The sequence below is a fragment of the Lepus europaeus genome, chromosome 5 (genome assembly GCF_033115175.1).
Source record: "Lepus europaeus isolate LE1 chromosome 5, mLepTim1.pri, whole genome shotgun sequence".
NCBI classification, from domain to species: Eukaryota; Metazoa; Chordata; class Mammalia; order Lagomorpha; family Leporidae; genus Lepus; species Lepus europaeus.
Window position 1 is genome coordinate 90,465,400 of NC_084831.1, and position 14,143 is coordinate 90,479,542.

Genomic DNA, 14,143 nt, shown 5'->3' on the forward strand with positions numbered 1-14,143 from the left:
AATTCTTTTCACAAATTTTTTTTATTTTCCATAAATAAGGAAAATTGTATATTATTGTTAATACATATATTTCAAAATATTTTTCAGCCAATGGTAATGATAATAAAAAATTTAAAGGAGAAGATAAAATGGATGGTACTCCTTCTCGTGTACTTCATATTCGAAAATTACCTGGTGAGGTGACAGAAACAGAAGTTATTGCTTTAGGCTTACCTTTTGGCAAAGTGACCAACATCCTTATGCTCAAAGGGAAAAATCAGGTAACTTTCAGGTTTTATAAAAATATTAAATCCCAAACTACATGGCTGTGAATTGTCATCCTGTAAGAGGAAAGACTACAGAAGATTTATTTTCTGAAAGAACATAAAAGAATTCTTACTGTAACTTTTCCCAGTAGATTTGTATGGAAAGTTTATGTGAGATAGTCAAAATGAATGAGTCGTCATAGTTTTCAGATTCTGCCTTTTGAATTCACGTTAGTACTCTGAACAGTTGTTATAGTGAGATTGTAGAAACAAATGAATTTCTTTTATTGTGACTGTTTTCTGTTATTTCGGAAATCAGTAGGGGCACTGGAACCATCTTAGGGTTTTCCTCTAGAAATATTTATGTGGAAACATTAGCAGTAATTAGTCATTAATTCTGAGTGTGCGTCATTTTATAGATGAGTAGCATTAGGACCCAGGTATATGGAATACAAAATTTTGTTTCAGCATTTTATTTATGAAATTTAACATTCTCTTGAATTTAGCTAATGTTACAGTTATCCTATCATTTAATTTTTATCTATTCTGCTTTTTAAATGATTTGAGACCTTTTATATTCTCTGGCATAGGAGTAGTAAAAATTCAGATACTAGAAATGTTTACATTTTCTTTAGCTTTTGTTTGGAAATAAATTTGCGAGATGTGAAAAAATGATAAATGGAAGGCAGAATCACCATGTATTCCAGGTTTTCTTCTGAGGTTAGCTTTAATAGTATATCTAAACTTCAGTAGGAGAGTTCTTGTACAACTTACTAGAATATTATTTACTAGGACATATAAATGTAACCCAAAAGATAACTGATTTTTATAAGCTGAGTAGAGTATACAGATGCTGAAATTTAACTTATAGAATTAAACTTTTTCTGTGTAAATTTTCAGGCCTTTTTGGAACTGGCAACAGAGGAAGCAGCAATCACTATGGTTAATTACTATTCTGCTGTGACACCTCATCTTCGTAACCAACCAATTTTTATCCAGTACTCCAATCACAAAGAATTAAAGACAGATAATACTTTAAACCAAGTAAGTATGTTGTACTTAAATAAAATGGCCCAGCATGTGTAAAGAATTTTAAACATAATAACAGAAAATAAAATGTTGAACCGTTCAGAAGATGTTCTATATAGATATGTTCTAGTTATTAAGGTATTTTCATGTTTCATGTCCAAAATTATTAAAATTATGTTTAGAAGAATTGTAATTACTTTCATATTCTGTTAATACTGATGAATTATTTATAATTTACTTTAAAGCCATATTCAAATTTTTATTGCAAAAAAATGCTACTGCAAGTTGAAATTTTGATGTAGAAACTGTTTGAGATAGAACTTACTAGGATATTCTTTGCTAGTCTTCTGCTGCTTATACTTTAATATATGAAATTCAGTACATTTTATTATTTGACTTTTTATAGGTCTTATTTTCTTATGGAAATATTCCTTTTGAAATATGTCAATTTTCTGGGGAAAAATCTAAGAATAAAGAATATATGAATATACAAGTATTTTTGTTTTAATATTTTGATGTAGAAGATATTTAAAATTAAGTAATTAAAAATACTATTGGAATGTTTTTAGATCTAAATATGTAGGATTACTATAATGGTCTAAATGATAGCTCTTCTAATATATTTTTATGCTAATTATATATTTTCATTTCATTAAAATATAAACTATCTGGGCCAGCGCCACTGCTCAATAGGCTAATCTTCTGCCTGTGGCTCCGGCACACCGGGTTCTAGTTCCAGTTGGGGCACCAGATTCTGTCCTGGTTGCTCCTCTTCCTGTCCAGCTCTCTGCTATGGCCTGGGAGTGCAGTGGAGGATGGCCCAAGTCCTTGGGCCCTGCACCCACATGGGAGACCAGGAGAAGCACCTGGCTCCTGGCTTCGGATCAGTGCGGTGCGCCAGCTGCAGCAGCCATTGGGGGGTGAACCAACGGAAAAAGGAAGACCTTCCTGTCTGTCTCTCTCACTGTCCACTCTACCTGTCAAAAAAATAAAAAAATATATAAACTATCTGGCTCTTTATCTTACCAAAAATTTAATGGAAAATAGTTTCTCACTTTGTCAGTTCATAAAATGTGACTTTAAATTATTTCATTAGTTTTCGAAAAATAAGCTTGTAAAACTTTTCTAAAAGATATATTTACCACTTTGATATTTTTATAATAAAATTTTCATTCTTTTTGAACAAGAAAGTATACTTCTAAAAACTTACAAGGAAGGAGTATACCCTTGGTGTTCTCTATTTTTAACTTAGGTATGTTTATATTTTAAAAATTAATTTTTAATTGACAATAATTGTATATATTTAGGGGTCACAATTGAAGGCTTCTATACATATAAACAGTGTAGGATGATCAAATTAGGCTAATGTCACCCCTAAATACCATTTCATTTTGGTGAGAACACTTAAAATTCATTCCTTTTAACTATTTTAAAACATATATTACTACTATTTAAAATTTATTTTATTTATTTGAAAGAATTCCAGGGAGAGGTAGAGACAGAGGTCTTCCATCTGCTGGTTCACTCCACATTGGCCGCAATGGCCAGAGCTGCACCGATCTGGAGCCAGGAGCTTCTTCTGGGTCTCCCACATGGGTGCAGGGGCCCAAGGACTTGGGCCATCTTCTGCTTTCACAGGCCATAGCAGAGAGCTGGATCAGAAGTGGAGCAGCCGGGATTCGAACCCGTGCTCATAGGGAATGCCAGCGCTTCAGGTCAGGGCTTGAACCCGCTGAGCCAGAGTGCTGGCCAAAACATGTGTTGTTATTAGTTATGGTTGTCATGCTGTGTATTGCAGCACCAGAATATACTCATCCAAACTGAAACTTTGTACCCTATGACCAAACATCTTCTCTTTCCTCATTCATTCCCCTCTCCTACCAGTCTCTGGCAGCCATCATTCCAAGTCTACTTCTGTGAGTTCCACATTTTTAGGTTCCACATATAAATAAGATCATGTGGTACTTGTTTCTGTCTGATTTAGTTCACTTAACATCATGTCCTCTAAAAATGGTGATTTTTTATTAGTATTTTTATTAAGTAATTAATAAATACATGCTTATTTTAAAAGATTTAAAGGAAAGGAACGTAAAGAATGAAACCAGATATTTATATGCAGGAGAGAGAATGTGTAATTTTAAATAGGATGACCAGTGAAAGCACAATAGTGAAGGAACATTTGAATAGTGAACTTCAAAGTGGTTAGAGAATAAGCCACTTAATCCAGCTTGAGTTATTCTACACAGAAGGAATGCATAATCTTTGTTTAAAAAAAAAAAATTGCAGGCCATTGCTGTGTCGCAGTGGGTTAAAGCCCCAGCTTGCAGTGCAGTCATCCCATATGTATGGCTGCTCCACTCTAAGCCAGCTGCCTGCTAACGTGCCTGGGAAAGCAGCAGAGGATGGCTCAAGTCTTGGGCCTGTGTACCCACGTGGGAGACTTGGAAGAAGCTCCTAGCTCCTGTCTTCCTATCTGCTCCACTCGGCCTTTGTGGCCATCTGGGGAGTGGACCAGTGGATGGAAGACTCTCTCTCTCTCTCTCTCTCTCTTTTTCTCTCTCTCTCCTTGTAACTTTGCTCATATAAAAAATATGAGCAAAATATTAGAGAAGGACATTAAATATTTTAGAACAATTACAATCATTTTTATTTTTCAAAAGCCTTTTCAATCCTTTTACATTGTAGTTGGTCATGCCTTGTGACTTTATAATAACTCTTTGAGGATTCTAATCACAGTAGTTTTATAATACTTCAATATACACTGAATTATTTTCTTTTGTGCTAGCTTTTATGTTTTTCTTGTTCTCACCCTCCCTGTCTTTGTGCCATCTTTCTACACCATATTTCACATAGCCAGTTGTTATGCATTCTCAGGTTTCCCTTTAGCTGTTTCTTCCTTCATGAAGCTATCCTCTAATCCAGAGTGGAATCGGTTTGAATTGGGGGCTTCCTAATGCAGTTTAAAATCATAGCAAGATACTAGCATGCCATATTAGATTGACTGGAATTCAGACACGTAATACCAACTGTTAATGATACAGTAGATAGGATTGATCTTTCATGTGTGATAGGAATAAAAATTGATAGAACAATTTTTGACAGCTTGAAGTACATACCAAAGTTGAACATATGAATATCTTTGCCTTAGTGAATCCAATTCTAGTTAACTACCTGACAAAACATACACAGTTGTTTATCAAAAGAAAGTTCATGGACCATTATATGTCATAACAAAGCTGGAATGGTCCAAATATTCAACATTTTAACTAATATATAAACTTGTAGGTCAGATGGTTATTTAATTAGCATTTAAATGATGTGGTTTGTCAAGATGACTATGTGGACTCCTTGAATCCCAAGCTGTGTGATCACTAGTTGTGTAATATTTCAGTAAAATGACCGTTCTTATTTATTATCATAAGTATCCTAATCCTTTTGTGTTCTTTCATTCATCATCATATACTCTATTTATATTCTTTATTCATATGCTGACACAAGATTTTTCAAACTATAAAGCAACGTAAAATTACTTGTCATTATTAGGTTTAACGTTTATTTGCCTTTATATATGTTCTCTGACTCCAGAGAAAGTGGAAATTATGTTCTTGTTAAAGATTCTGTCATAATAATAGGAAATGCATAGTATAATAAAGGCAGTCTTTTGTAACATTTAACCTGTGATTTGGCAGATTTCCTAAAAATATTGTATATTTTTTCATATTTTAAAAGTCTCAGAAATCAAGATGTATCTTAGAATAGTTCAGAATCTTATTAATCATCTATTAAATAGTAATGTGTTTTACAGTTGATGGTATATTAGGTATCATAAAATATATGAGAATTTTTTATTATGTCTTTATGTTTTTCTGAAAACTGTGGTTTTGTAGTAGATTACACATTAACGTCTGTTCTTAATATTTCTCTGTTAATATTGTATTAGAAATAGTAAGTTTTGGATAATCCAGTATCCCCTTGTTGAGATTCGCTGTGTACCTGTTTTATGGAGTGTATAATATTAAAGTTTTATTGTCTTCTGAAAGTTTTGTATAAGATTTATTTATCTGTTAGAAAGGTAGTGTGGCAGAGAGAGGAAGAGACACAGAGTGATCTTCTATCTGCTTATTCAGTCCCCAGATGGTCACAGCAGCTAGGGCTGGGCCTGTCAGAACCCAGGACCCTGGAACTCCATTTGGATCTCTCATGTAGGCTGCAGGGCATTCTTCTACTGCTAGTTTGAAAGGAGAGAAGCAGGGATTCCAATTGGCAGTCTGATATGGGATGCTAACATTGTAAGCAGTGGCTTACCTGCTGTGCCCCAACACTGGCCCTGAACTTTTTTTTTTTTAAACCAATTTTCTGGCCCAACCCTGGCCATTTTGGCGATTTGGGTGTGAACCAGTGGGTGGAAGACCTCTCCCTCTATGTTTGTACCTCTTTTTCTGTAACGCTGCCTTTTAAATAAATAAAATTTTTGATTTAAAAAAAACGAACATTTTTCTGGTTATATAGATCTGCCAGACTACATCTTAGTTGAAGTAAAAATGCTTCAAGATACGTAGAATACTTGATTTTTAAAAAGCAGTAAGTAATACCTAGGTTATGGTGGGCGCTCAAAATGTCAATTATTTAGTAAAATTTATTCTACATATGTTTTGGAGGAAAATAAAATAATAGTCTAACATGTTGCAAAATGTAAGTGAAGATAGTGGATTTTTTTTCTAAAGTATATATCTTTTAATTTTCAGCGGGCTCAAGCCGTTCTTCAAGCTGTGACTGCTGTCCAGACAGCAAATACTCCACTTAGTGGCACCACTGTTAGTGAGAGTGCAGTGACTCCGGCCCAGAGTCCGGTACTTAGAATAATTATTGACAATATGTACTACCCTGTAACACTTGATGTTCTTCACCAAGTAAGTTTGGTTTAATTTACATACTTACCTATGAATCGAAGGAATAATAATAAAGTGTATAAATAATAATTTGATTTTAATGTTTTAACAGATATTTTCTAAGTTTGGTGCTGTATTGAAGATAATCACATTTACAAAAAATAACCAGTTTCAAGCTTTGCTCCAGTATGGTGATCCAGTAAATGCTCAACAAGCAAAATTAGTAAGTGTAGTGCTTCTTTTGAGATAGTGATATTTTACATTGAGGAATCAATAAAGCTAATGTACTAATTCTGATGTAACAAAGCAGTGCCATGTAGAAATTGATGTCATTAAGATACTTTTAGGGGGATGTTTATTTTTAAGAATAATCAAAGTAATAGTATCGGTAACATTGTTGTTTTACGTTTTTGTCTGTTTAGGTATAAAAGTTTGTGTTCTTGAGAAGATACCAGGATTATATTGTGCATGCATGCTATATAAGATTTTAAGTTGTTTCTGTTGAGAGTTTCAAAGTCATTACTTTTTTTTTTAGATAGTTGGCTAAAATATCTATATATATGTGACTCAAATGCTATGATAGGCTTTCAATTTATTTAAGACTATATCTTAAGTTCTTTTTTCAAGATTTTTTAAGACTGATTTTTGGAAGATTTCCTGGTCTACTTTTTACTCGTTTATAGATTTTTACTCATTTATGGATTTTGTTTGTTGACTGTTTTGGTTATTTTTCATTGATCTTCTAATTGTATATCTTATCTTTCCCATCTCTTTAACTTTTTTGCTGTATTATCTCACTATTTCATTATAGAGGCATCAAAAATGCATTATTAGATATTGCAGTAACCATTCAGACAGCTGTATCTTTTCTCCCTTTCATTCTTTACCTTTAGACTAATTTGGTCTATAATTCTTCAGTGCTTTTTCCAGATGAAGATTATAAATATAGAACCAAAGCCATTTTTTTATTGTTTCATTTTATTTTCATCCTCAGAATTTCATTTTGGGGGCAAAAATTGCTGTAGGTAGCAGAAAGGCTGTACTAGTAATAGTTTAATTGTATAAGCTTAACAACTAATGTTACTTCAATTTTTCTGATCACTACTCATTTTTGTTGTGAGCAGAACTGTGTTTTGCCACACCCTATTTGTTTACAAGGTGATACTAAGATTTAAAGCGGTTAATTAATAACTGTAATGCACACTAACTGTAAGGTGGACATTTTTAAGTCAGCCTTTCAGATAGTCCTTTCCTTCCAGCATATTGTTACTTGATAGTTCTCACACTGTATAATCTATGCTTTTCTTTTCAGGTTTACATTAACAACTAGAATTCTATTTTGTTTATTTTCCCCCAAAATAACTATGCTTTTTTACATGCCTCAGTCCATCACCTTTGAAAAATTTTAATTCATTGAATTATCAAAATCATTGTGGTCTGAGGTTTTATCTTCGGGATAATGGAGGAGCTATGCTTTTTTAATGATATTTTTCAATATTTAAAACCTATTTAAAGGTAGTGTATCTTTTTCTTGTTGTGGAATATTTTCTTTGCTTTTTTGTTCCAATAGAAAAGTATTTTTTGTAAAGGAGAAATAAACTGGAATTTGATTAGGAATTACCCTTCACTTGAGCTATAATTCTTATGGGGGAAATAGTTTATTATGCATCTTGTCTGAAGTAATTTATATTGGTTTAATCATTAAAAATAGTACCTCAGTTAAATATTTGAGATTTCCATTTAACCAATCTTTGCACAAATAAACATTACGCTTTAGATGTTGATATGAATATCTACTCACTCAGGTCTTCTTTACAAAGGTCTAAAATTGTTATTCTAAGAGTAAATAATTTTTTTAAGTAAAAAAGATTTATTTGAGAAGCAGAGTGACAAGGTAGAGGAATGAGAAGGAGGGGGAGAGAGAGAGATTCTATCTGCTGGTTTGTCCCCCAAAGAGCCTGGAATTCCATCTGGGTTTTCCAGGTAGGTAGTTGGGGCCCAGGTTCTTGGCCCACCTTTTGCTGCTTTCTCAGGTACATTAGTAATGAGCTGGATTGGAAGAGGAACAGCACTGGAACCAACCCTCCCATAATAGGATGCTAATGTCATAGGCAAGAGTTTAACCTGCTGTGTCCTGACATGTTAAAGACTCATTCTGATACCTGAACTCAACTTTGTTTCACTTATTAGGGAGGAAAAATTATTTATTTCCCAAACTTGCTTGCCTTTAATGTCTTGTAATCTAGACTCTGGTAAAATGTGTACTTGAAGTAAGTCCAGTGATCTTTATTCTTCGTGCCTACATCTGGGCTTTTCCCAGAAAAGTAATATCACATAATCTGACAACTGGTACCAGTTTAAATTCATCAGAAACTTCTACAGATAAACCTTCTGCTGTGATTGAAACATCTTCTCATATTTCTTTATATAGTCCGTGTGTTCTATTTTTCATGTGAGTGTATCACATTGAAATTTTCTCTTCCCTACCATGTTTCTCCTCACTTGTTTATTCCCAGAAAGACATCAGATGGAAGATCCGTCCATCAGCTTTTCTTGAAAAATCTCATACCCACAATTCCTTTCTCCTCTAATAAAATGCATAAATTTTTCTTTAACTAAGACCAGGTCTTATCCTCTATTGCCTCCAAAGAGATTTGCCACTACATTTCATCTCCTTTTAAAAATATTATTATTTTTTGTTAAGCTTTATTTTATTTATTTGAAAGAGCTACAGAGAGAGGTAGAGCCAGAGAGAGAGAGAGAGAGAGAGAGAGAGAAAGAGAAAGAGAGGTCTTCCATCTGCTGGTTCACTCCTCAAATGACCGCAATGGCCAGAGCTGAGCTAATCAGAAGCCAGGAGCTTCTTCTGGGATTCCCACATGGATCCAGGAGCTCAAGGACTTGGGCCATCTTCTACTGCTTTCACAGGCCATAGCAGAGAGCTGGATCAGAAGTGGAGCAGCCGGACTCGAACTGGCACCCATATGGGCTGGCTGGCACTGCAGGCTGGGGATTTAACCTACTGCACCACAGCGCTAGCCCCTCATTTCATCCCCTTTTTAAAAATTTTCTCCACATAGGCCACTTAATAACCAATATTTCAAGCATGTGCAAGTCTCATCCATTTTAAATGAACCTTCACCACCTGATTCTTGTCCATCTCTGCAGATAACTCCAGATATCATTCCATCTATCACCTAATTTTCTCATATTTCATTTATAAGCATGAGTATTTTTAAGATTAATTCTTATTTAAAAGGCAAAATGATGGAGAATGTGAGGGAAGGAGGATGGGAGAGCACAAGAAAGAGATATAGGGAAAGATATCTTACATTTGCTGGTTCATTCCCCCAATACCTGAAGTAGCCGTGGCTAGGCCAGACCTAACTCAGGAACCGGAAACTACATCTGGATCTCCTATGAGGGATATCAGGGACTCAAGTGTTTATTTGAGTTATTGTCTGCCTTTGAGGAGCATTAACAGGAAGCTGGATTAGAAGCAGAGTATGTGGACTGAATCAGGCACATTGATATGGGATGCAGGTGGCCCAAGCAGAGACTTAGTTTATTGTGCCACAATGCCCTTCACTATTAACAATGATTTCCTTTTCTAAGTTGTCTCTGCTATTTATACCTCCTACCCCCTCCATATTTTTCTGCCTTTTGCAATTTTGCTTTAGTCTCATCTCTCCAAATTGTTCTTTCCAGTGTTACTGGTGATCTTTAGCTAAATCCCATTGATAGAACATTTGGCCACTCTCATGTAGGTTTTTTCTGATCCCTCAACATTTCTCTTGATTATCTTACATTTCTGAGTTTCTTCCTTGTCCTGTCCTCTCTTCCTGCCTGGGAGAAGACCTCAAGCTTTCTCATGGCTCATTTACACTTCTGTGACTCCAGCAGTGTTCACATCACTTTTTTTTTTTTTAGTTCTGATTATTAAGAAATCTAGACTAGAAACCCAACTGACCACGGAATGCCTTCCAACTTAGTTTGATCAGTCCAGCTTTTTGATGTTCCTCACATCGTTAAAGCATAAGATGGCAACTTTAACCTCATTAAGAAGTCAGAAAACTTGGAGATTTTTCATCTTCCTGCCTGCCTGACACAAAATACTGATTCTGGTTCCTGAATTCCTACTGAATCTGTTTTGCTCAAACTTTCCTTCTGCCACTCTAGTCTAAATCACTCAAATGCTGATCTTTGAAGTGGTAAGGACCTTATATCAAACAAAAGTCAGCATACTTCTAACTACAATATGCTTGATGTCGGTGTTACTGTAAATTCTGACACAGGTGCTTCATCTTTATGGAAAGTAAGGGACCTAGGCTCCTGGTAGCATTGGTCTGAGTCATCATCCTTTCTCTTACCTCTGCTTCATTGGCCTTCTGATTAATTTGCCATTTTGACATCTTCTCTGAACCCCATTATCTTTCCACAGGGTAATAAGAATAATCTCAGTGTCAAGTCATGTTATTTCCTTTTTCAGTGCTGTTTGGTGAGTGAATTTACACTTTGAAGAAAGTTCACAGGGCTAAATATGGTTAACAGATCCTGAATCAGTTCACAATTAATCTTTTCAGTCTTATCTCTTTAGATACATTGAAATTCTTTAAATGCCTTGCTTGTACTGTGTTTTCTCTGATCTTTTAGGCTTATAACATGCTATTCATTTGCTGATTTTGTTTTTATCCTTCTGGTCCCACTTCTGCTCATCTTCCTCTTTCAAGTATCAGTGCAGAAATCTCCTCTCAGGTGTTATTAACCTTTCAGCTAGATTAGCTCTTTTTTCTTCTTAATTCTCATTGTCACAGTTTTTTTTCCCCCTCAGGCTTTATTTGAAAGGGGTGCGGGAGATCTTCCCTCCACTCTTTCATTGCCTAAATGGCCATTACTTTTATTTGGGTCTCGTTCGTGTGAGGCAGGGATCCAAACATTTGTGCCTTCTACTGCCTTTACAGGAGCATTAGCAGGAAGCTGGATCAGAAGAGCCATAATTGAGGTTGAAACCAGCAAACTCTAACATGGGATGCCAGTGTCCCAAGTGATGGCTTTACCTGCTGTGCCACAATGCCAGCCCTTCATCATCACACTTTATATAATTACTTGTTAAGTGTATTTTGTGTTGGCCTGTAAATCATGTAAGAATGGACACCATGCTTGTTTTGTTCTCTGCTACATTTATTGAGTGTTGATTTGTAGGGTGATAAAAAGTCATAGTAATGACCCTAATCATCAATACAAGGTGCCCATAGGGGATGCTAGTGTTGTAGGTGTCAATTTTATCCATTGTGCCACAACACTGGCATAATAGATATAAAATTTATATACTTAAACAGCTATAGAGATTTACTTTCTCCATATAGGATGTGTTTATTAATCTATTAAATTGATTATTCTGTTTTCTAGTTTGTTCCCAGCTTATATCCAGCTGGACTAGAATTGGTGATTTATATACAAATAGGAAAAAGATGATAATTGTAACAACAGCATAATCTTTTATAATTTGTGATATGCTTGACATATTTGATCCTTACTCAGACCTCACAATAACCCTGTAAGGACGTGTGACTGCTATTGTCATCTGTTTTCCAGATTAAGAAACTGAGGTTCCGAAAGGGTAAATTAACTTGCTGAAACTAATGTAATTGAGTTTGGCTTTCAACTGTAGACGTGACATTGTTATTTTAGAACTTTCTTGGAATGACCTTGGTTTGATAATTTCATCAGGATATTCAGATTCAGGTTGAACACTGTAGGTTAAAGAAAATAACTGGCTTTTTGCCTTTTTCATTAGAATTGCTATTATTCGTTATAGTGATGTATTTATTTGATTTGAGGCAGCCTCATTCAGTATGTCATCAAACAGCAGTAATCTTATAAAACAATGATTTCTGTAAATACTGCCATCTTGGTGTGTGTGTGTTCAACTATTGTGCAAGCTAGTATAGTACTACTTGGTAAGATTAAGTGATTCTTATAAGTTCTTGGTTTTTTTTTTTTTAATTAAGCTGTTTGCTGTTTTTTAAATTAAAAATATTAGCATGAATGCTTAATTGGTTGTATTTTAGGTTTGTGTAGAATTTTCTGTTAAAGATTATAGTATTTGGTAGAATGATGTATGGAATCTAAATCTTCTCCCTGTTTTATTGTTATAAGTTATACTTTTTGTTAATTTCATTCCTTATTTAAGATTACTGATATACTTTATTCACTTTTACAGGCCCTAGATGGTCAGAATATTTATAATGCTTGCTGTACCCTAAGAATTGATTTCTCCAAACTTGTGAATTTGAATGTAAAATACAACAATGATAAAAGTAGGGATTATACCCGACCTGATCTTCCTTCTGGGGATGGACAGCCAGCATTGGACCCAGCAATTGCTGCAGCATTTGCCAAGGAAACGTCCCTTTTAGGTATGATTTTAATTGTCTATATCACTTTTCTCCCATTTTACCAAATGGGAAGATGCCTCTTAAATTCAAGTAAGTATAATGTATACCTTATTTTGGACCTTAACAATTGTGTTAGGTTTCATTTTTGTTTCTCATGGGAGAAGGCATATGAATGCTGTAAGGAGAAAAAGCTTAAGTGGTTATCACAAGGATAAAATTATATTAATTTTGTTCTTTTCACAACCTCACCTTTTCTTTCACACTACTCTCCTAAAACAAAAGAAAACCTCTAATGAAGAATGCTTGTTGAATCTTTCATAGAATATTTTTTGCTTCAAACTCATATCCTATTGTCCATGTCTAGTTCTATATGTAAGACCCTTGTGCTTATTCTTTGGAGCTAATTTGATTGTTTTATTTTAACACTGCATAGAGACCATGAAATGTTAATAGACAAAAAAATGTATTAAAAGTAGGCATGTGGGTATTTTTTGAAGCATACTACAGATTTTTTTTAAAAAAAAATCTTTACAAGTAATTTTCTCCAAAGTTTATGTATTATTAGCTTTTTTGCTTTTTGTCTTAATTAATTGTATGTTACCTTATTCTACAGTGGTTTTTGAGACACTTAGTAACAGCAAAAAAAATTGCAGCAGATAACGTTGGGTCAAGATGAAAGTGTAAGGGAAAATGTTATTTTGTAAGTGAAACAAGTGTTTTATAAGTTAAGATGGAATTTTATAGTTTATTTGAAGTGTTTGGGAAATTATTTCTTGACTTCTGATATTTGTAATTTTATCTTTAGATCAGGATTTCTGTCCCTATAAAACTCAAAGTTGATGATTCAGCAACCTAGCTTTACACTTTGTTTATGTCCCTAAAAAAATAAAGTATCATAATGAAGTAATTATTGGAAATACTTACTTACCATGTATATGTAACAGTTCATTTGTTCTGTGTATATTTGTGTAATAAAGTGATATGTATGCAAAGATGCTCTAAAGTACAAAGGCAGGAGGTAATTTAATTTTCTCACATATCTTGCATAGGCTGTAGCTGTTTATCCTGACTGTAGATGCTTAAGGTTGCTAACACTTTGCTGACAGAATCTTTATTTCTGTGTGGGTCTAATGCCTAAACCTCAGTTTGAGGTGAAAGTAACATTGATTATTTCATAGTATATAGTTTCTAAAGTTAAGAGTGTGACAGTACTAAATAACACATGACTCTTTTAGTTACTGCTATAGATAATTAAACGTCACTGAGAGAAGGAAAAGAGTTAAACTTAACCAAATAGCATATAGGTTCTTAGGTGTTCTGTTAAGCATTTTGCAGTTAACAGCTGGTGGCATCAAGGTTTTTACATGCAGTTAAGTTTGAAAATTTACATGTGACTATTTGTTAAGCAAGTTAAATATAAAATACCAAGAAACTCTCATCTAACAACAGACTTAGGGCCATTGTAATCACTTCCTTGGACCCTAAGGAGCTGTGTGTTTCTGCATGTCTGGATATATATAAATATATAGATCCTGGATGGAGGCATAGTTAGAAGGCACCTGGATTCTTTTCCTAAGGAATT

At 34.3% G+C, this 14,143-nt stretch overlaps 1 protein-coding gene across 4 annotated transcripts in view; it reads left to right on the forward strand.

Annotated features, from left to right (window-relative positions):
* The window catches only part of PTBP2 (polypyrimidine tract binding protein 2), an 81,599-nt gene that overhangs the window by 42,900 nt on the left and 24,556 nt on the right, over positions 1-14,143 (forward strand). For all 4 annotated transcript variants that reach the window (XM_062191798.1, XM_062191799.1, XM_062191800.1 and 1 more), the window contains exons 4-8: positions 88-260; positions 1,146-1,289; positions 6,020-6,184; positions 6,276-6,386; positions 12,387-12,582. In XM_062191798.1, the coding sequence (XP_062047782.1) occupies positions 88-260; positions 1,146-1,289; positions 6,020-6,184; positions 6,276-6,386; positions 12,387-12,582 (789 nt within the window). The remainder of the gene's footprint in view (positions 1-87; positions 261-1,145; positions 1,290-6,019; positions 6,185-6,275; positions 6,387-12,386; positions 12,583-14,143) is intronic.